The 21,576-nt window shown below is 37.8% G+C and overlaps 1 protein-coding gene across 2 annotated transcripts in view; it reads right to left on the reverse strand.

Moving 5' to 3' along the window:
* GUCY1B1 (guanylate cyclase 1 soluble subunit beta 1) overlaps positions 1 to 21,576 on the reverse strand; it is a 42,577-nt gene continuing 21,001 nt past the window's right edge. The window contains exons 5-14 of one of the 2 annotated variants that reach the window (XM_036314248.1): positions 16,409 to 16,606; positions 14,243 to 14,473; positions 12,664 to 12,780; positions 11,551 to 11,684; positions 9,226 to 9,423; positions 6,670 to 6,907; positions 5,440 to 5,580; positions 4,752 to 4,906; positions 4,278 to 4,404; positions 1 to 2,988 (exon numbers count right to left, since the gene is read on the reverse strand). In XM_036314248.1, the coding sequence (XP_036170141.1) occupies positions 2,965 to 2,988; positions 4,278 to 4,404; positions 4,752 to 4,906; positions 5,440 to 5,580; positions 6,670 to 6,907; positions 9,226 to 9,423; positions 11,551 to 11,684; positions 12,664 to 12,780; positions 14,243 to 14,473; positions 16,409 to 16,606 (1,563 nt within the window). In that variant the 3' untranslated portion in view covers positions 1 to 2,964. The remainder of the gene's footprint in view (positions 2,989 to 4,277; positions 4,405 to 4,751; positions 4,907 to 5,439; positions 5,581 to 6,669; positions 6,908 to 9,225; positions 9,424 to 11,550; positions 11,685 to 12,663; positions 12,781 to 14,242; positions 14,474 to 16,408; positions 16,607 to 21,576) is intronic. The other variant, XM_036314249.1, reaches the window with a different exon arrangement.

Genomic DNA, 21,576 nt, shown 5'->3' on the forward strand with positions numbered 1-21,576 from the left:
GACCAAATATATTATAATTTATTACAAGTGACAATATCACAATATAAAATCTTCAGAAAAGACAAATTCTTAGGGACAGAAAGTAGATTAGTGGGTGTCAGGGGCTGAGGGAAGCGGTTAATTTGGAGTGACTGGCAATGTGTATAGGATGTAATTTTAAGATAATGCCAATATTCTGTAATTAGGTGGTTGTACAACCGTGTGAATATACTAAACCATTGAATTGGACACCTTAAAAAAGTGATTTTTGATAGTATCTGAACTGTATCTCAAAAATTTTTGAATATGGCAGACTAGAGAAAGCTAGAAAATGAAATTGTCATGATACAGTGAATTTTTAATAATTATAAAATCTAGTGGCAGGTGTATGGTTGTACCCTGTGCAATTCCTTTAACTTTTCTTTATTTTTTCAAATATTCACACACAAAAATGTTTGGGAAAGAATTTCACAGAAACAATAAAAAGAGAATAATACTTTTTTTAAAAAGCCTGCATGCAGTAGTTATTGGGGCCAATGAAACAGACTGATTGGTATTCACTAAACTTTGGAATTAGGAAGATGGCCTCATGCAAAGCAAACTTGATGCATAGAATACATCTGCATATGAGAGTTACACAGGAAACTATAGACACTGCATGTAGGCCACGTGGACCAAAGAGCATCCAGTTTAAGAAAATGTCTTAACAAGAGTTTATTTGAGCCAAAATGACCACAGTTGCTGGGAAGCAAAATTTCAAGGAACTGGGAAAACACTTGGAGAATGGCCATTTGCAACTTATTTTATACATTAGAATCAAAGGAGGAGATTTAGGAAGGATACATGAAATCCATTGGTGGTAGATTAGGGAGGCAGGAGAAAGCAAAGCAAAGCAATCACTGGGGTTGAATAAAAAGAAAAATGGAGAGACAAATGCTTCTTTTACACGGTGGGTACAGGATACTTAACTGAACATTTACAGCACATGGGGGTGGGATTCTAGGAACAAGATAACAATGAGGGGTTCTGTGGCCTCTTGCTCTGGTGAGGTGGGTGTGCCCCGAGGATCAGGAAAAGATTACTCTGACATTTCAAAGGTATGTTATCTTAGATGCAAAAACACAGTATACAAACCTTTGATAAAGACAGACCTTTGTCAAAGAAGCTACAGGCCTAAGACGTGACTACCCTCCATGCCCTGCCTTTAGTTAGGAATTTTTATGTTCAGACCATCCAATGTGGTTCATTTCAGTCTCTGAGTTTATGAGGCCTGCCATGCCTTCCCTGAGCTTGACAGGTTTAGTATGTGGCCCCTTTTTCATCCACAGCTACGAGGAGATGCAGGTCCTTACTTCCATTCGTCTTTAAACTAGAGCTCCATAAAATCCAACTGGCCTCCGTACCTTCTCACCCCACTCTGTTGTCCCTCTCCCCTCTCCTTCTCTATGTAGTCTTTTCCTTATCTTGGGTATGTTTTATCACTACAAATATCACACTTTTTTTTATTATTTGTATATGTGTCTTTCATTCCTAAAAGGCTGTGAGCACTTCAAGAGCTGCTGTCATTGCATATTAATCTGTATATTCCTTCCCTCCTCCACCTCCCTTGCCAGAGCTAGTCTTGTTTCTGTCATTTTGTCAGTTCTAAAGAAAAATCACTTTTTAGAATATGCCTAAGAGGAGCATTGAACTTTATAACAGCAATGAGTCTAAATTGATTTTACATTTATAATAGGTAAAATCATAAAATGTAAGTACAAAAATAGCATTAATAAAGTGACAACATTCATATCACGTATGTTGATGTAAAAACTGTCAAGAGACAAGTGGAAAAAATAATTTATTGCAGATTCTTTTATACATTAACATGGAACGTCTATACATATATCGATGTGTTGATATGAAATACTAAATTTAAAGACAAACATTTTTACACAAAAGTAATTGCACTATATTTTGTAAAGATAGATATCAATAAATTATGGAGACATTTAAGAACAGGCCAATTATTCCAATAGGAATGCATTGGTTGTTGCAATTAAACTAAGTTATCTGAACGTGATGCCCTACAGATAATCACATCCTTCTGAACTAAGAAAAAGAAGTTCATTTCTGAGAATAAAAGGCCAGGAATGGCTCTGATTGACAGAGTGTCCCAGTTGTATTCTTGGAAGTGGTTAGAGTCCTGAACCTGTATCCCAAGCTAATGTAATAGCTCACGGGGGAAGAGTGCAGTTTTCTGTGACCACTGAGTGTAGTTAATGAGATTTAATACAAGGGCTACAATACAAACAATAGCATTTTACAGGAATTATAATTGCCACATGATTTGAATAAGCATCCAAATATTTTAACAACAGACACGTGTGTTCTATATTTCTGAAGGGAAATTGACACACTTCAAAATAGTCCCTATATTCTTAGCATGATATACTAATTATTACTTTGGGAGTCTGAAAATAAATCATTTTTTTCTCCCTAAAACTTACAATCCACTCCTTTAGAAAATGATTCCTATAATGCTATACACCATCATGATATAAAGTTTGTTATATGTTATAGTCATTAAAATATACATATACATATATATGAAGCATGAGACAGATTTGGTCAACCATGATCTGTATACACAAGGCCAAATACTGTTCAGTTTCATTTAACTAAATTCAACAAATACGTATTGGGTGTCTACTACTTACAAATTACCATGTTGAGTAATGCTTGTAGTAGATTTTAAGACACACGAAGCACATATCATCCACATTTAAGCCGAACTTTAGATAATGTATTAAACCTTGAAAAGAATCCAAAGCAGAGCGAAAGTTGAGTAATGAGTAGTGAAAGTTATACCTAAGAGATAGGCTTGGGGTCACTGAAAAAGACAAAACAAGAATTTGTATCCATCGGTAACAACTGCTCCTACGCTTGCCAGATGTTAGGGGATAACCGGAACCTAATCCCAGTCTTCCTCCCGCAGTCCAAGATTCAGTTATCATCCTGGTTTGTTTCCTTGGGAAGGGGGAGACACAAGGGATTCATTTTCAGTGATGATAAAGCTGACAGCACCCTTCAAAACAATCATTTTCTGTAAGAGTGGGACCTGCATTCCTGTCTACCGTTTTTCTAAGGCATTCATTCCCACCATAACTCTGGGTGAGAGAGGGCCACCCAACTACAAGGACCAACACTCGAGGTACAGTTAAACGTATCAGAAAATATCAGTAAGCATGCCAACCCCAGAAGTAAATTATTTAAAGTAAAAACAGCTGGAAGAGGATACAGATAAATATTTTAAAATTCATCATTCCATTCCTTTCAGGACTTGTTATATTCTAAAAGCATTTTCAGGGGATGTATACATATAGGAAAAGAAATGTAATCAAGTAGTCTCACCCCCTCTACAGAACCAATACAGCAATAGGGGAACAGAGTGTCCAACTAGTTTCTGATGCCACACACTGCAAGTGGGAAAGGCTGGGCTTGGCCTGCATGTGTGCCAGTTCACTGGCAGTCATGGGATTTCAGCTCTGGGGCCAGTGTTCTGAGGTCCGCTCCAGCACGTGGGTTCTGGCGGGAAGACAACCACAGCGCTAGCACGAACCTAAAGCTTTCCTACAAAATCATTTACATTCTGGAAAATTATAAATCACTCTTCTCTGTAGGTAACACACTCAAGGGACCAGAATTGCCAAAGATTCCCCAAACATTTACAGGGAGATCCTTGGCCCTTAGAACGATCTAAAACCTCATGGTTGCCCAGTTGGTGTTGCTCAGTGGTGAGCATTGACCTATGAACCAAGAGGTCACTGTTCGATTCCCCTTTCCCTTCCCTGAGTTGAGGAAACAAGGCCAGGGGATTCCCTTCCCAACCCACGCACCTCAGTTGTGTTTGAGCCAGATGACAGAGCAAGAACAAAAAATCAGGGCTTCGCCATCCAGTGATTTTGGTTTTAATTTCAAAAGCCAGCAACCACAAAGTATCCCTTAAGAAGTATAGGGTGTCCCCCAAAATGTATACACAGATTTTGAATAATTATAAAGGCAGTGTTTATTAAAATACATTTCATTTTCAAAATTGAGCTATCAGCTGTTAAAGTGTGTATACATTCTGGGGGGACATCCCGTATTTATTTGTCTAACTGGCTCATTGGCAGTGCAGTACTTTGTCTGCTTTACTTAAAAGTTTAATTCCGGAAACAAGAATTCTTTTCAAATGAAACATGTTTTCAGTGATTAAGACTTAACTCCCCATTTTTATAAACTGTCTTGAAAAAGAATTAGGCTCTGCTTAGTCATACCTCTGTCCCTGTATTTTTTCTGGATAGAAACCAAACTTGCATTGGCTCTTTCTTGCCCTTCATGGACACTGGGCCTCTGTGCTCCAAGAGGAACTGTGGGTCTGAATTTTCTGGTGTCATAAGACATCTGAAAGACAGCGAACAGAGAGTAGGGAGAGAATTCGGGAATATGGTTGCATGGCGAGAGAGCGTGGCATGCACCAAAGCTATAGAGACAGCAAGGACCACACACTAAAATTGTGCTTAAAGGTAGTTCAAGATTTTAGGAGCAATGATCATATCAGGAATTTCTGAGATGATATGAAAACATTTAAAGTGAGAATCATGACGCAGTCTTCTCAAATACAAATTAAATAATCCTAAGAGTGAAGATGATAACTGCTTAACAGTAAACAAATTCACTCAGAAAGTTAAACTACACGCAAACAGACATTTTCCTTTCAAATCAGTGAATACCAAGACGTGTTCTCTTACCTGTATGTATATTCAGACACATTTATTTTTCCTTTTTCTCCGGTGGTTTCTGTCCTGCTTGTGAGGTTGACAGTATTTCCAAAAAGACAGTAGCGAGGCATCCTCTGCCCTATGACCCCTGTGACCACCTCGCCAGTGTGTATCCCTATTGTTATCTGCAGGAATCAAAGCTTTGCTTCAGTAACTTTAATCACTAACACACTAATATTTATTTATTTTGTGTTATGGAATAATGTAGAGTCACTATACAAAAATCATAAGAATTCCCTAGAAGAACTCCAAATGTATGACGGACAAAAAATAAAAATGCTCACAAAATCCGTCTTCCAAAGGAACATTCCTTTTCTAAAGACTTAAGATTTCGAAGATATGACTCTGGCAAGTTATGAGACACAAGAAAGAGATTTTAAGAAAAATTAAAATAAAACCAAAAAACCCCAGAAGGGACAGGAGGTTTTATTTCATTCTCATAACTGTCAGTACATGGGGTAGACTAAGTAATTTCAGATAAGTGGAGAGATTTGTCATCTCTATGAAAAAATGTAATACAATGGATTCTTTAAAATATTTCAGTCTTTGCTGTGAAGATACCCGTCCTTGTACATAATTTTGTGACTGATCAAGAACATGAATTGGTTGTCTACAGAGGCCCACTACCATTAGTGTGATATCTATTTTATTTACTAACCTGAACAGATTCACCATCTACTTGAACTTGGCCAGCAATTTCCATCATGTCCAAGGCCAGGTGGCAAATGGATCGTGCATGGTGGATGCACGGCTCTGGCAAACCACTCACTGTCATATACTTATCGCCAACAGTCTCCACCTAACATAGCACAGACAGTTAGATGTTTATTGGGTAGCATAAATATGACCGCTTCATTTGCTATCCTTATACAAAAAATTACTTGTCCAAGGCTATCAGTAACTTTAAACTCTCCTCCCACTTAGTTCTATAAAAACTTTAACAACAACAACCTGAAACTTTGTCATTGTTTGAAATGTATACACATGGCATTTGAGGTCTTTGATTACAGGCAGGTGTAGACACAGCATTATTTTTCCTCTTGTGAGTCCTGATTTTGCACCTCAGATACCCTTATAATTCAGTAAAACAATGTATTGCCTTATTCCCTCTCCCCCACAAACATATCCAAGCAGTGAAAGTTTAACAGCACAAGAGCCACTGCCTGAAGTTCAATGATTTATCCTGGTCCTTAACCATTTATTTTTATGATTTGCTCACCAAGTGTTACACTAAAGCTCAGAAAACAACTATAAAATAAATAGTTCTCAAGGCACTTATATGACTCCAGATGCCAGTGGATGGTTTAGTTAACATTCTTTCCTTTACGAAGCAATATTCCACTGACTTCATTTTTCCAATATTATCATTGCTTCTCATTGAAACCAAGGGCAGAAATGCCGCATGAATGTTTATCTTCAGGTTGTTGCTGTCTAAACTTCCAGCATACTTCTCATGCTGCAGGACTTCTTTCCCGTATAAAACATTTATACATTTCAGCAAAAATGTCTCGTCCAGAGCACGAAAACGAGTGCTACGTTTATATTCCGTGTGCTCAGATTTGTTCAGTGAGTGCAAAAAAGCTGCTGAAGATTACGTTTTAACTAGGGAATCATCTGCTCCATGCATGTTGGTTACAAGAAAGAGAATGCTTTATAGCAAGCATGTCAAACTTGTGGCCTGCGGGCCACATGCCTTGTGTATTTGGCCCGTGTTAGCCTTTGAGTTTGACATGCCTGCTTTATAGCCAGAGGTGATTACTTAAGGTAATGATAAGTATGGGACACATGGAGGTTTCCTATCTATGGAGGCTACACTCAGAGAACTGAATGGTGTGCCCCTAGAGGGCAGGGTCTGACAGCACTGCATCGCCATAAGGTCAGGACTTGCCTTATACACAAATGGATTTTTCCTGGAATCAGTCAGTGTGTCAAATCTGGTGTAGAGGTCATTGAGGAGGTTGACAATCTTCATGGCCCCTTCCCCAGAGGCATGCTTGCTACAGAACGCGTTGAAGCCCACAATGCCACTGAAGAGGATGGTCACATTGTCATATCTTTTAGCAGGCACAGGACGCTTGTGTCTCAGCTCATTGGCAACAGATTGAGGAAGGACGGAGTACAGCAACCTGTTCAGTGGGATCAGGAAAAAGCCGTAGTAAGGAATGCTGGGACTAGGTTTAGTGCTTCTATTGACCATTTCATAGAACATTGATATCTTTTGCTCTGTGAAGTCCTGGCTTCTTATAGGGAAACCTCTACAGCTAGCATCAAATGTTAGCTGTTTTTATGTCAAAACAAGACATATAGACAGTATAAATTGTTTGTCTGATTTGAATTACATACAATTCCCCAAGGCCAAACCAACGCAAACCAAATCAAAATAAGCCAAACAAACACCAGACCAAACAAAGAAAAGTCAGTTTTCATTTCTAGGCCTGTGTTCTGACTCTGCTGTTAGGATAGTCACCGTATGGAAGTTGTCACTGCCAGCCCTGAAAACACGGCATGACTAGCACACCGGGAGCATGCTTATCTCTCCGGAATGAGAAACTGATTTCAATTGTTGTAAAGCAATATTGAGAGGAGCAGGTTTCCTCCCATCGCCTTCATCCCTCACTCTTCTGTGGCAGAAACTGGCAGTACAGGTGGACCTTGGTCTAGACACGAAAATATTTTGTTTCTCTAGTCGATACTGAGACTGCAGCAATGGCCTCAGGGACCCTACTGAGGGGACAAGTGTGGTAAACACAACAGGAGAAGGGTGATCTCTGATGAATTTACAGGGAAAGAAACAGAAAGCAGGGAGACTGAGGACTCGGCGTGAGGGCTCAGAGGGAAAAATGAAGCCTCCTTCCTTTTTCTTCTCTGTAGTCAGAGGGCATAACGTGTGACATAGAATGTACAACATGGAGCTGAGCTCACATTATTTTTCCTAGCTTTAGTGGAATTTCCCCAGTCTTTCATTTTTAACTTTCAAACAGAAAATTTCATAAACTATTTTAAAGCTATATTTGAATATTAAATGTGAACAGTAGGACTACTTGGCTTGAAAGAAAAGAAACAGTAAAAGGGTTTATAATTAAATCACCTAGAGAAACAAATGTCTATAAAAAATGAAAATACTAAACTGGGGTGTTTTTCTAATATAACAGCCAGAGCAGAATACTAACTTGACTTTGAATCTTTGTCCTAAGGACTGTCTTACGTGCTCCACAAAATTTGATGTTTTTCATGGATAGAGTTGTACCATAGACCAATAAAACATACTGTTTGAGTTGTTTTTCAAGCAGTGGAAGGAATGTGAACTGTCTGTCCCATATATTTTCTGAATTTTTCAAAATACATGAATAGATTAAGGGGTTTGGTTTAGGACTGTGAGGAATGTTAAGTGGTCTCAAAAAATAAATAAATAAATAAATAAACACAGCTTTCACCTGCATTATACAAGGGCCAAGACAATGCATTAAGAAGCTGTGGAAAAATACAAGCATTAAATGGCGTTCTCTGTTTCATCCATGCTATGAATAAATAGCTAACTGATGTTTTTATGTGTGGGCAACCATCCATGGGCAACTACACATTTATCAATGCAAAAAAAAAAGCATAGAAAGTGATGTTGTTACCAAGATTGTAAGTGCTCAGGTAGAGTAAAAGCTCATATGGAAGTAAGACAAAGGAGTTCAATTCTCCAACAAGATATCTTCCTGTTATATAAACATTAAAAATGAACATACAAGGCCCTGGGTAAAATATCTTATGAACATCAGTGACTTAGTGCCTTTCATTACTATATGCAAGCAAGGCCAAGTAGTATGCCTGATGTGTATTTAAGTGAATTACTGAAAATGAACTACTACTTTAATGCTACTTGCCCCAAATTTCATAATTTCATCTACCATTCATAGAAAAATAATTATAGCCTTATACGTCCATTTTTTGATAATGTTTGCCTTTACAAATATAATTGTTGTCATTACAGAGGACATTACAATCTGTCAGATTCATATCAGCCAATTCCTAAAATAATTCAGTCCAAGAAAAGAAATCTTTTAAAATGTAATGGCCAACTCTAAGTTCTGTGTGCAGTGTAACCCTCAGAACTTGGCCAGCCCTTGGCGCACAGAGGATGCTCAAAATATATTTCTTGTATAAAGGAAAGAATGAATGATAGTTGGATTTCAAACATCTGAATTACTGTAATGATTTTCAGAGAGCTGTATTGGCATTTATTCTTTCAGCTTGATTTGTAAAAATAGAAGACATATTCCCACCACCATTGAGACTGATTTATTTCTGTATGCATAATTTCATTTTAAGTGATATGGAAGAGTTTATCTACTACTCTGGAGCTATAATGGCTCTCATGCCTTTTTAGTCTGACTATTGATCTTCACTGTAGTAGAGTCACTGTATACCTAGCAGTCGTGCAAGGTTACAGGCTTACGTGTCTGTCTTTTTCTTTTCATCTTCCAGTGCTCTTAATGTGAGCTGCAGTCTGTCTGTCAGAATTTCCAGCTCCTGGGTCAGTTTGTATTCCTCTCTGAATTGTTCCCCCAAAAGAACGAGGTCCCGTGTGGCATCGTGCAGAGGGATGTCACTGAGATACAGACCTCTCCTCGTCAAATCGTCCAGATTCATCACACTGTTATACAGAGAAATGAGGCACAATCATTCCAGCTCACCCACATGACAACGCCAATGTTGCTTACTGTCAGGGAGCATACTCCTGCCCTCTCCTAACATTCTAAAGCTTCTCGGGTTGAAGAAAAAAAAAAAGGAGAATCATCATTCATTCTTCTAGAGATTTCAAAATCTACCAAAGGGCAGTGAACTTAAAATGCATTTTTGCCAAAGTGTACTTTTAATGCTATTAGCCTACATTGAAAGATAATGTAGACAATCGCCCTATGCAACCTGCTCAAGTATTTAACACAAGGCTGTGATTTATTATCACATTTGCTCTCATTATCAAGAGATGAAAAAAATTGATCCTCTCTTTAACAGGGATATGTGTGCTTCTTCTGAGAAACTTGTTCGTTTCTTCCTATAGATTCTGCGACGCCTGTGACTGGTTGCTTTTTCCTTTCAGACATGATGATTAAAAGTTTACAACCAGATTTATGACCCATCTTCTACAAGTATTTTATGTATTTACTAGAGGCCCGATGAACGAAATTCGTGCAAGGGGCTTGGCCTCCACCACCACGGCTTCATCCGGAAGGACGTCCGGTCTAATTAGCATATTATACTTGTATTATTATAGATGACTTTCTGACATATATTTTTATATGCTATTCTTACTTTTGATTCTAATTTCTTATCTACTCTTATTTTCTTTGACTTTTGTTTCTCATTTATTTGAATCAATATATTAATTGCTGAATTTTATGCATCTTTGCAACTTAAGTCATTTTCAGAAACAACATAATATTTATTGATTCAGTGTAGACCTGGTAAATAAGTAGCTTTTTAAACAATGTTCTTAAAAATTTAATCTTTGGTTAAAATGTCTTAGGGTTATATTATTGGTATGAATTCTTTAGGTGTAAAGTAATTACTTTGGGACATTTACAATAATAATTTCTCTAAGATGACATAATTGAGATCTTCCTGAAGAATTATGGATTGCTAAAATGCCCCTCTGGAATACATTTTCAGCAGAAATGTCCATATTTCAAAGCAAAAATTAGCATGCCAACATAGAGATATAAAATGATCAAAACATTTACTAATGAAGCACATGGTCTCTTTAGATTTTGTTAAAATGGATATGTAAGTAAAACTCACTTGCAGAAATAGACTTTCTGGAAAGAGGCCAGATAATCTGCTAACTCGCATAGGACTGCCCATGAGCAGAGAAAAAAAATATTATATGCTTAAAATAAAAATGAATGGTTATGGCCCTTGCTGGATTAGCTCAGTGGATAGAGTGTCAGCCTGCAGACTGAAAGGTCCCAGGTTCGATTCCAGTCAAGGGCACATACTCATGTTGTGGGCTCAATCCCCAGTAAGGGGCAGGAGGGAGCCGATCAATGATTCTCTCATCATTGATGTTTCTTTCTCTCCCTCTCCTTTCTTCTCTGAATCAATAAAAATGTATTTAAAAAAAGAATGGTCATGAATGTTCAGACTAAGTTAAAAACAATCAAATTATGTCTCATTTTTTAAAAAAAATTATTTATTATTTTGTCAAACTATCAAGATTTTTTCTAAATTTGAACTAATTCTCTTGAAATTATTTTAGAAGTAAAACTGCTCTTAGTTGATCTCTTAAAATTCAATGTGAGTATGTCTTTTTTCACACAGGGACTGGTACCACATAACAATCTGCATGTGTGTCACTATGTAACTAATTTCTGCATATGATAGTTAAGAAATAGACTCCAAATTTTCTGCTCTGTTTCCATAGAAAACTTCATCACCATGAATAGAAACTGTTCCTATTGAGAAGCTCTCGACTACTAAAGTTCTACTTGGAAAGAAGCAGAAGAAAAAAAACAATATTGGTGGCAGATAAATATATAATTAGACTAATGCAGGTTGTTAATAAAAAAATAAAGTTTATGTTCCCTACTTTTGTCTTTTTGAAATCTGTTTTTATTGATAATTTTAGAGAGAGAAGAAGGAAAAGGGATAGAGGTACACTATAAAATCGACTTACACTTCAGAATATGTAGACATGATTGAATAAAATGCTATTGAAATCCTTTGTTAGCTAAAGATGGGTTCTTACCAGTATATACATTATAATTAACCTAAAAAGCATTACCTTGGTGAGCACAGAAAAAGTATGCTGTCTGCTTCAGGTAAGTAGATCATTTGACCCTTGAGACGTAAGCAGCTGATCTCAGTCCCAGTCAGTTCATCTTCACATTCTAATTTCTCTACATCCAACAATCCTTCCTTGAAAAGGCAAGACAAAACCGTTACCTAATGCCTTTTTCCCTACCTAACAATTCAGCAAAAGGAAGGACACATAAACCTCATTTCCCACCAAACCCTAAGGGAGAATAAGTGCACCAATTAGAACAAGGGAGAGATTTCACCAGAGTTCTGCCAGGGCATAAACATAGTGGCTCCCTTACAAACACTGCAAAAAACCGAGTTAATTCTCTCTGAGCACAGAAAGCCAGTAGGTATACTACTGTTCACATATTTATTTAAAGCTCCCATTATTATTTCTGATTTTCCAGTATGGCTACGCTATAACACCCTGTCTTAAAAACACACACACACACACACACACACACACAAACACAAACAAAAAAAAAAACAAGCCTCATCACTCCTCACCCCTGCATTCACAGAACAACTGGAAATAATTCCAAATAAAGTATGTGTACATAGGACCTTTGGGAAGGCTGTAAGAAGGATGAAGTGTGTACTTCAGGACACCTTTGCTCTATCAATCCCAAAGACAGGGTGAGATCTGGGTACTACCTAAATTATCAACTGAATGAATATTTTATCACTCCTATTTCCATCTCAAAAGTGGAACCAAGAATAACAGACACTTGAAGGAAGTGGGTGAAGTTTAAAAAACAATCTTTATCAGTTCTTCTGACTCCTAAAATAGGACATCGCAGCTATACCGGGGCTAAAAGATGTTGGATTAATATGTGAAGCGAGGTTGTCCCAGCGAGGCATTCTCAACACTTACTTTTGTCAATGCTGACCAGGTGACAGAGTCTCATTGCTCCTCCGGAAAATAAAAAATCAACAGTGTCGCCTTTGAAATAGGATTCCTTTTGAGGTTTGCTTCTCATCTAGCTATACCTCCTCCAACTTCTAGAATGGCATAATAGCTTCTTTCCCCCCAGAACACTTCTAGTATGTAACTCACCCTTCTTACTCACATTTAATAAAACAATATCTTGCTTACCTTGCTTCTCAATACGAAAACCGTATTGATGTGTGAAAGGATCCCATGGAAACTAATGTCAATATGAGGACGGACCAGAGAGAAGACAGACAAAAGGCTGCAAGTGCCAGGCTGGAGCTAAAATGTAGATAAAAAGAAAAAGAACACCTATTTAAAACAATGTTTATTTTATATTTTTAGATTAATCAGCTCAATTGTATATAAGCACAGAAATATATTATTTTGTAGGAAAGTTACCTCAACTATGGACTCATATCTTGACCTATGCAACTCGGTGATTAAATGGACATCAAATAGTTCCATGAACATAAAACCTAATATGGATTCAGATGACCAATATTCAAAAATAATCTCACAAAAATAGAAGTATTTTCAACGGAGAATGGAAATTTCTCTTTGAAAATGTAGCATGACCTATTAAATGCCAATGGCTTAAAATGAAATTTAAATATTAAGACCCTCATCAAACAGTTTATCAAGAGATGGTTAATAATAATAATAATAGGAAGCAGTTACTGATTGCTTATAGGGACAAGGACAGAGAGAGGCCAAGTAACACACCCCAGCTAATAATGAGGTAGAGCCTTAGCCAGCATAAGAGCCCAGGCTTTTGGATTTATAGGTTTATGCCTGATCCCATTTGGGCTAATCCTGGACTATCAAGTCTCTTCAATTACAAGTAAAAATTATTTCTGGATACATGTCATGTACAACTCCAAAAGTTGGTAGAGTAGAAAGGAAGGCTTTTACAACTGGGTCAGAATAATGCCAATCAAACGCAGATTCTCATCATGGCCTCCACTGTTGTCCTTTGACGCTTTTTCTACCCAGTCCCATGATAAGCTCTGTCGTTTTTAGTGTTTTTTAAAATTCTCTTCTTTTCCCTGAAAATGTCAAAGGTTGATTTTGAAAGCTATTTTCAGATAGTAGATATCCAGTGAATATTCAATGAATAAATAAGTGAAAGTTGATTGTTACTAGAAAGTGTTCCGTTATCTCATTTTTAAAAAGTATAGCATTCCCACTTGCCGTCTTTATTTTTTTAATCCTCATGTAAGAATATTTTCTCCATTGAATTTTAGAAAAAGTAGAATGGAGGGAGGAAAGGAAAGAGAAAGAGAGAGAGAAAGAGAGAGAGAGAGAGAGAGAGAGAGAGAGAGAGAGAGAGAGAGAGAGAAACATTCATGTGAGAGAGATACATCACTTGGTTGCCTCCCGCACAGGTCCTGACTCGGGTAGGGATGAGCTTGCAACCTAGGTATGTGCCCTTGACCAGAAATCAAACCTGAGACCTTTCACCATTCAGTCCATGGGCCGACACTCTAACCACTTAGCAAAACCAGCCAGGGCAGCACTTGCCCCGCTTTTAATAGAAAAAAGAAAAAGAAAAAACCTGTTGTAGGAAAGGTAGCATTATGTTTAAATATACTATGCTCACATTTAAACAATTTATGTAATATACGATATGCTGCACATCACCTAATACACAGTAAAAAGGTAAATAAAGGAATGTTCGCATGTAACAATAGCTCTTTATGGCCTTTTGTCTCAGTCCCCAATGAAGTGGGATGTCGTTTACCTGGGGAAGCACTCTGTATATGGCATTGCCACACTGAGTGACCACTAGGTCCCGGTCAAATATTATGTGGAAAGGAAAAGCTTTGCAGAAGGTGTAGGGGCTGATGCGTGAGTCCTGGGTACCATTTTCTTCAAATCTGTCAAGATCTTCATAAAAATCCTCTTCTTTAGACTCTTTTTCTTCAATTAAAAATTGAGTATGATCACATTCTTCATTTCTTTGCTGAATAACCTGGATGTCAAAGGGGAAAATGGTCTTAATTGTCTGCATTTCAATTTACTTAAAAAGGCCTAAGTACCTAAGAAACTGGTTTTGAGAATTGCATTTAGAGAGTTAATTTTAAAAATTTAATGTGTGCAAATGCTACACATGCCTAAAATAGAAAACATTGTCTGGATATTCATTTATGAAACTCGAAGACTGAATAATTATTCACAGTAAAATTGTGAATCTGTTATCAGTCCCCTAGTAGCCTGTACAGACTCTGGTAGAATTGGAGGAAAAGCAATCTCTTATCCTGGTGTGCTTAGCCTCTAAGCCTGGCACATTACTATAATGAATGACCTACAAACTATATAAGTAGTATTATTTAACATGTTAAAAGTAATACTTGCAGACAAAAATAAAATAATAGAAGCACATATTTAAAAATACATGAAATATCATTCTTTTACCCATCAATTGGCAAGTATATAAAATTACAATACCAAGTTGGTTAGGATACATTAAAAAATAAGGCTGAAATAGGGTGTTCCTCTCCCCACTTTTCTCAAATTTGGGGCCACTGAAAAATGGCTCTTTGGGCTGAATATGCTGAGCACACAAAAAGCAGCTCACTGGAAGAGACTGTCTGGATTAAATATAGAAAAATGATGGTTCTCTTTATTGCATAACTAGAGGCCCGATGCATGAAATTTGTGCAAGGGGCTTGGCCCTGGCAGGCCCAGCTGCCTCGTGGCCCTGCCCACTGGTCGTTTGGAAGGTCTTCTGGAAAGTCATTCCACCCTCTGGTCTAATTAGCATATTAGCTCTTCATTATATAGGGTTGCATTCATATCTTGAAATTCTCACCTAAAACTAACAATCCGTATTATCAATAGCAACACCTTTTTAAAGTATGAGACCTGGCTTCTTTCAACAAGTAATATAATTTTTTTTTTAAAAAAAGTAAAACTTTTAGTTCACAAAATAAGATATTCCAATGATATTTCAGGGATAGACAAAAAAACCCACAAAGAAACAATGCACAGTAATATAATATCTAATTTTATATTATCATAGAGTTTGACTGTCTGTGTTATGGAGGGTATTTTTTTTTTTTTGTACAGTTGGGCCTTGACTTACGAGTGTCCCGACTAATGAGTTTTTTGAGATACCAGCTGTTTCTCAGCCAATTTTTTGCATTGAGTTGACAGAGTAATTTGAGTTAACGAGCTCCTTAACGAGCTGGGTCTTGGAACGAATTAAACTCATAAGTCAAGGCCCCACTGTATTGTGAAGGACACAGCTTAGCCAGTCCCATATCCTCCTGCTTCCCAGCTACTGGGTGCTCACAGAGAATGCAAACTAAATTAAACAATGTATAAAAAGAAAAATCTGCTGAGACAAAGGGGAAAAATTGTCTGTATTCCTATATAATCTTGCAGTCCAAGGCCAAGCATAGACTTCTGGTGATGCCAGTGTTATGGTTTATACTAGTACTAGAGGCCCAGTGCACGAAATTCGTGCACTGGGGATGGGGGGGGGTGGAGTCCCTCAGCCCGGCCTGTGCCCTCTCACAGTCTGGGACCCCTCGCTCCTTACCGCCCGCCTGCTTGCTGCTCCCTACAGCTTGGCTCGCTGCTCCTTAGTGCTGCTGCGGAGGTTCCCACCACCTCCACTGCACTTGCCAGCCATGAGCCCGGCTTCTGGCTGAGCAGCGCTCTGCCTGTGGGAGTGCACTGACCACTACGGGGAAGCTCCTATGTTGAGCATCTGCCCCCTGGTGGTCAGTTCATAGCGACCAGTCATTCCACTGTTCGGTCGATTTGCATATTAGGATTTTATTATATAAGATATGCCTTTGGTGAGTTCCACTAGCTGCAAGAATTAAAGGTAAATTCACTGAGCACCACTTTTAATATTCTGCCATCTCTATTTAGAAGTGTCTTCATTACTGATCATTACCTTCATGTCGATTTCAGTGCCATGTATTTGTTGAGCTACCGTTTTAATGATTCCGATGACAATATCCTGAAGTCCTTCTCTCTCTGAGTAGTAGTGCAGAATGAGTCCTTTGCCCTTATCTGCATCAGTGCACCTAAAGGAAGGTGCACGCATGCCTGGGTAGATAGTAGCAAGGTGGTCATGCAGAGCATCGAGGTTCTGCAATGAAGAGGAAATAGTGATGAATAAACAATGCTCCCACAATGGCAGCTGACTCCTGGAAAGCAAGATAAAGACAGAAGGTTCAATCTGAGCTTAGTGGGCAGATCAGCCGAGTAAACATTCACACAGCGCGCCCTTCCCTTGCGGCACAGAGACATCTGTAAGGCAAGAACCACAGAGAACTTGAAACTCAAGTAGAGTAATTAAAACAAACATCTGTGGCTATTAATAGTTAATGCATCTTAAGAAAAGATAAATAAACAAGTGGGGTAAAAAAAAAAAAGGAATGACTGAAGCAGAAAAAAAGAAACATAGTTAGGGCTAAAGCAAAGATATACGTATTTATAGGTTTGGGGCAGCTATATATGCATGACACTATCATTTCATGGTAACATAGCAGTTTACCCAATTTTTCTAAGACTTGATTTTTTCTGATAAAATGGAGATAACTAAAATGATATATGTAAAACACTAAGCACATCCCAGGTGCAGCAAGCAAAATAATGGTGCTCCCCCAAGTTTCCATGCCCTAATCCCTTTGAATATGATACCTCTCCTGGCAAAGGAGATTTTGCAGATGGGATCAAGGTTATGGATCCTGAATTGGGAAGGAGATCCTGTATGATCCTGGTGGACCCAGCTAATCACATGCGTGACTGAGACCTTAAAAGCCAGGACCCTTTCCTGGTTATAGGGACAGAGAAGTGTAATGACAGAAGGTCAAAGAGATGGTGGCATGAGAATGATACTTTGTTCCAGGTTCTGAGATGTTCATGTGCAAGGGTGGAGAGAGGCCTCCAGGGCCTCTCAGCAAAAGCATCAGTTCATCCCCATTGCCTGTAGGGGCTGCTATTGTCATGTAAAATATGACAGACACGAAGTATTGGAAGTTAATATATAAACTACAAGCCGCTTGAGTCCCAAAACTATTTTACTTGGTTAAGTAGTATGAGGAGTTCTTCCTATGACAAGTTCTTCTCAGGATAATTCTTTTCTGAGAAGGGAAGACCTGAACACATAACCCTCCCAGATTCCATCTGCTGATGTTGCAAAAAGGTTATGAGAGCCCTGGCTGATTTGGTTCGGTGGAGAGAACGTTGGCCTGCAGACCAAAAACTCTCGGGTTCGATTCCAGTCAAGGACGCTACCTTGGTTGCAGGCACCTCCCCGACCTGGGTCCTGGTTGGGGCGAATAGAAGAGGCAACCAATCAATGTGTTTCTCTCACATCAATGTTTCTCTCTGTCTTTCCTTCTCTCTTCGACTCTCCCTAAAAATCAATGGAAAAATATCCTCGAGGGAGGATTAACAACAACAAAACTTTATGAGAAAATCTGGTGAGGAAAAAAAAATGACCGAAGAGTTTTATACTTATCTCCATTTCCCACAAAGCCAAAATTGAGCTTGTTGCTGCATTTAGGTAATTACTTAATGTCCTCAGGTTCAGTACTGTGTTGTGGCTCATTTTAAAGGTATAAAGATAAGTCCACCAATAATTTGAAAAATATATTTTAATAATATTGTTTCAATTTTCCCTCTGTGAAAAATTGAAATTTGTAATTTTCAAGTACAGCAACATATTTATATCATGTCAATATGCCTATATCATTTTCATACTCATCTATTTTCATCTTGTTCATATTATATTAACACATTTCTACATGCAGCTACGTCATGAGTCACAAAGAGATAAACACTTTAGTCCTGGCCGGTCACTCAATTGGTTAGAGCATCGTCCTGATAAGCCAAGGTTGTCAGGGCACATACAAGAAGCAACCAATGAATGCATCAATAAATGGAATAATAATTCAGTCTCTCTCTCTCTCTCTCTCTCTCTCTCAAAAAAAAAATCAATTTTAAAAAATTTAAATTAAATAAAAGATAGGCACTTCATCCTAAATGCTGAGCCATTTTTATTTAAATAAAGGTATAAATATTACTAATAGCATGTTGCTTAATTTATTGCTTCAAAGCAAGTGGGAAAGCAAAACATTTGAAGTCAGAATGTTCATCTTTTAGTCTTTGCGGTAACCAACTCTCCAGAGATTTACTGTTTTATTGAATTTACTGTTAATTAAATGGACAAGCTAAGTGCTTTCCTGCAACATGAAAGCTTTAACACCACTTAATGCAATATTGATTTTCTTTAGATAGCATCTAACATAAAAACACTCTTGGGATTTCTTAAGTTACAGCTTTCCTTACTTGGTTTTACTCTTTCAAAATTGAAGTGATTGCCACAGCCTATCTAATATGAGAAATGGAATTCGTGATTAAAAATTAAATTATTTTCATTTGAGTACACTTATATTGCTAAAAATGTACCTTCACCATAGATTAGAATTGTTTACAGCCACATTGAAGGCCAAAGAAAGATTCTCAAAATAGCGTAGATAAAACCTTGACTACATTTTGTAATATGATTTATACAAAGCTAATCATTTATCCACATGGCTGTAGCAATGTATTTTAGAGAATAAAAGTTTCGTATTAAAACTGGTATTGCATGTGTTGTTTTTTAAAAAATATACCCGTGGAAGCAGGTATACAAAGAAAAAACTATACACATTACAAAGAAGTATATACATTATGTGTGTGGGGGGGCAGATTGAGCAAGAAAAAGAGAGAATTCATGGACAACAGTGATTGTTGGGGTGGATGGGGGGGTGGAGGTAGAAGAGGGCATAGAAGGATAAATGGTGATGGAAAAAATAAAATTTTTAAAAAGGAAGTATACACATTAAACATAAGAAAAAAAAGTGAACACATACATATATTCTAGCACAAGTAGATTCCCAAGAATCAATAAAGAAAACCTCAAATGTGCTTCCCCTTCATTCTACTCAGCTTTATGAAATTAGGACACGGGAAAGGGCTAGAGAGCAGACCCACCATCTTTTTTGCCTCACGATGCCAAAAAGTTACTCTGAGGTTTTCATTTTGTTTCTTAACGCCCTGATATCATTTAACCGGTTTTGGGAGAAGCAAAATAAATGTACTTTTTCTCAGATCCATGAGTCCAGTTCATCTTGTCACCTAGCGCTTATCATTTGCAGAAGAAAAACGAGTGCTGGCATCCGGGAGGCGGTATGGAGTGGTCCATGTAGCACATTCCACAGATGGAGGCAGCCAAAGAGAATGTATCCTTCCACTGAGAAACACTGAAGTTCTACATGTTGAAAAATCTCGGAATGTTTCTACATAAATGCAAATTTTCTTTGTAATATGCACGGCAAAAATGAGTGCATACACAATTACAGAGGCAAAATTTCTAGAACTCAGCTACTTCTTTTTCCAGGCTTCCCGGGCATTTAATTAAAAATCCACATAAGTGGGCAGAGTAAGACCTCGCTTTGAAAGTTTTGAGACAGAGAGCTGTTTCCGTCTCTAAGAATCCGAGAGGATGGGAAAGCGGGAGCTATCTGTGTTACTTGAGAACGTTACTGGCACTTAGATCTGGAAGAAATCTTAAGATCAGTCCTTGCAAACCTCTTTTTTTAAGGAAAAAGGATGGGACGCAACATTTCCTTTCTTTTCATTCCTCACACTTCTGACAAACAAGACCAACGCCAACATTTACTTGTACGAGTCATGTAATTTGACAAATATTTTAAGTTTTATAAGAAAGGAGTCATCTTAGAATTTGAACATGAGAAATTCAAGCAGGCAAGACCTCAATAAAGTGGAAAACACAACCCCATAAGAATGGTCAGCACCAAAGTCAGGGTGTGAGCAGCATGAGGTCAGATGCAGCGTGGGCAAACTACGGCTCACTGGCCGGATCTGGCCTGTTTGAAATGAATAAAACTAAAAAAAAAAAAGACTGTACCCTTTTATGTAATGATGTTTACTTTGAATTTATATTAGTTCACACAAACACTCCATCCATGCTTTTGTTCTGGCCCTCCAGTCCAGTTTAAGAACCCATTGTGGCCCTCGAGTCAAAAAGTTTGCCCACCCCTGGGTCAGAGTAAGGAAGTTGACACTTTAAGGCTCCTGTTCCTGCCTTTTCTCATTGGAGCTGCTCCTTGAGAAATAGCCTCCCACTGAAAAGATACAGAAAATATTTTTTTTCTTTTAAGAAATAATGTAAGGCCCAATTTAAAAAAAAAGGAAATTATACCAGTTACTAAAATTCTTTAAATAATATCTAGAAATTACATATAGCTATCATTACCATCCTCTCAAGAGAAATATTTTAAAGAAAAAGGGCAAGTGATTATAGAATTGCCTGTGTAAAATATTTCACTTACGCTATAGCTCTTAAACTCATGTGTTTTTTTTTTTTTTAAAAAATCCCACTTATATAATACTACATTTGACAATCAATATTATGAAGATATATACCAGCTACTCAAATACTTATCTTCCTTTAAAGTCCTCACTTGTCCATTTAAAAACTGCAGGTTACAGAAATTAACGTTTTGGATGTTGAAGAAAATAGGTCCTTTGGAAATCCAAAAGTTAAAAATAAAATGGAGCACTTTTTCCTAAGAAACATTGTAAATAATTTAGGGAAGTATTAGAATTTCACAGCTGTTCAGGAAAATCCTCACATTTCCCAGAATAACACTTTGGACAAACATTTAAGATTTTAGATCGGTCATCAATCCCAGATTGCTCCTGGTGGGCTGGCCAGAGCGTTGTGTTTTGGAGGCCCAAACATGGAGTTGTTGTGACCTGGAATCCCACGGCAGGCTGAACAGAGGCCCTGAGAGGAACCCCCACGGATATGAATTGAGGGAATGGGTGAAACCGCCCATTGAACGAGCCAGTGTTTCCAGTAAACTCTGACAGAATATTTGTAGTATGATTCAACTGAAATTTCTATGCATATTTAAACAGGCCCATAATTTAAATTCTAACTCGTCTCTCAGATTGCATTGGCATCCTTTGAAGCTTATTTTAATTTCATTTCACCTCTGTGAAATCACTGGGTAAAGAAAATATAATGGGATAATAACGGAA

This window comes from Myotis myotis, unplaced genomic scaffold, assembly GCF_014108235.1.
Source record: "Myotis myotis isolate mMyoMyo1 unplaced genomic scaffold, mMyoMyo1.p scaffold_m19_p_6, whole genome shotgun sequence".
In the NCBI taxonomy this organism is placed as follows: Eukaryota; Metazoa; Chordata; class Mammalia; order Chiroptera; family Vespertilionidae; genus Myotis; species Myotis myotis.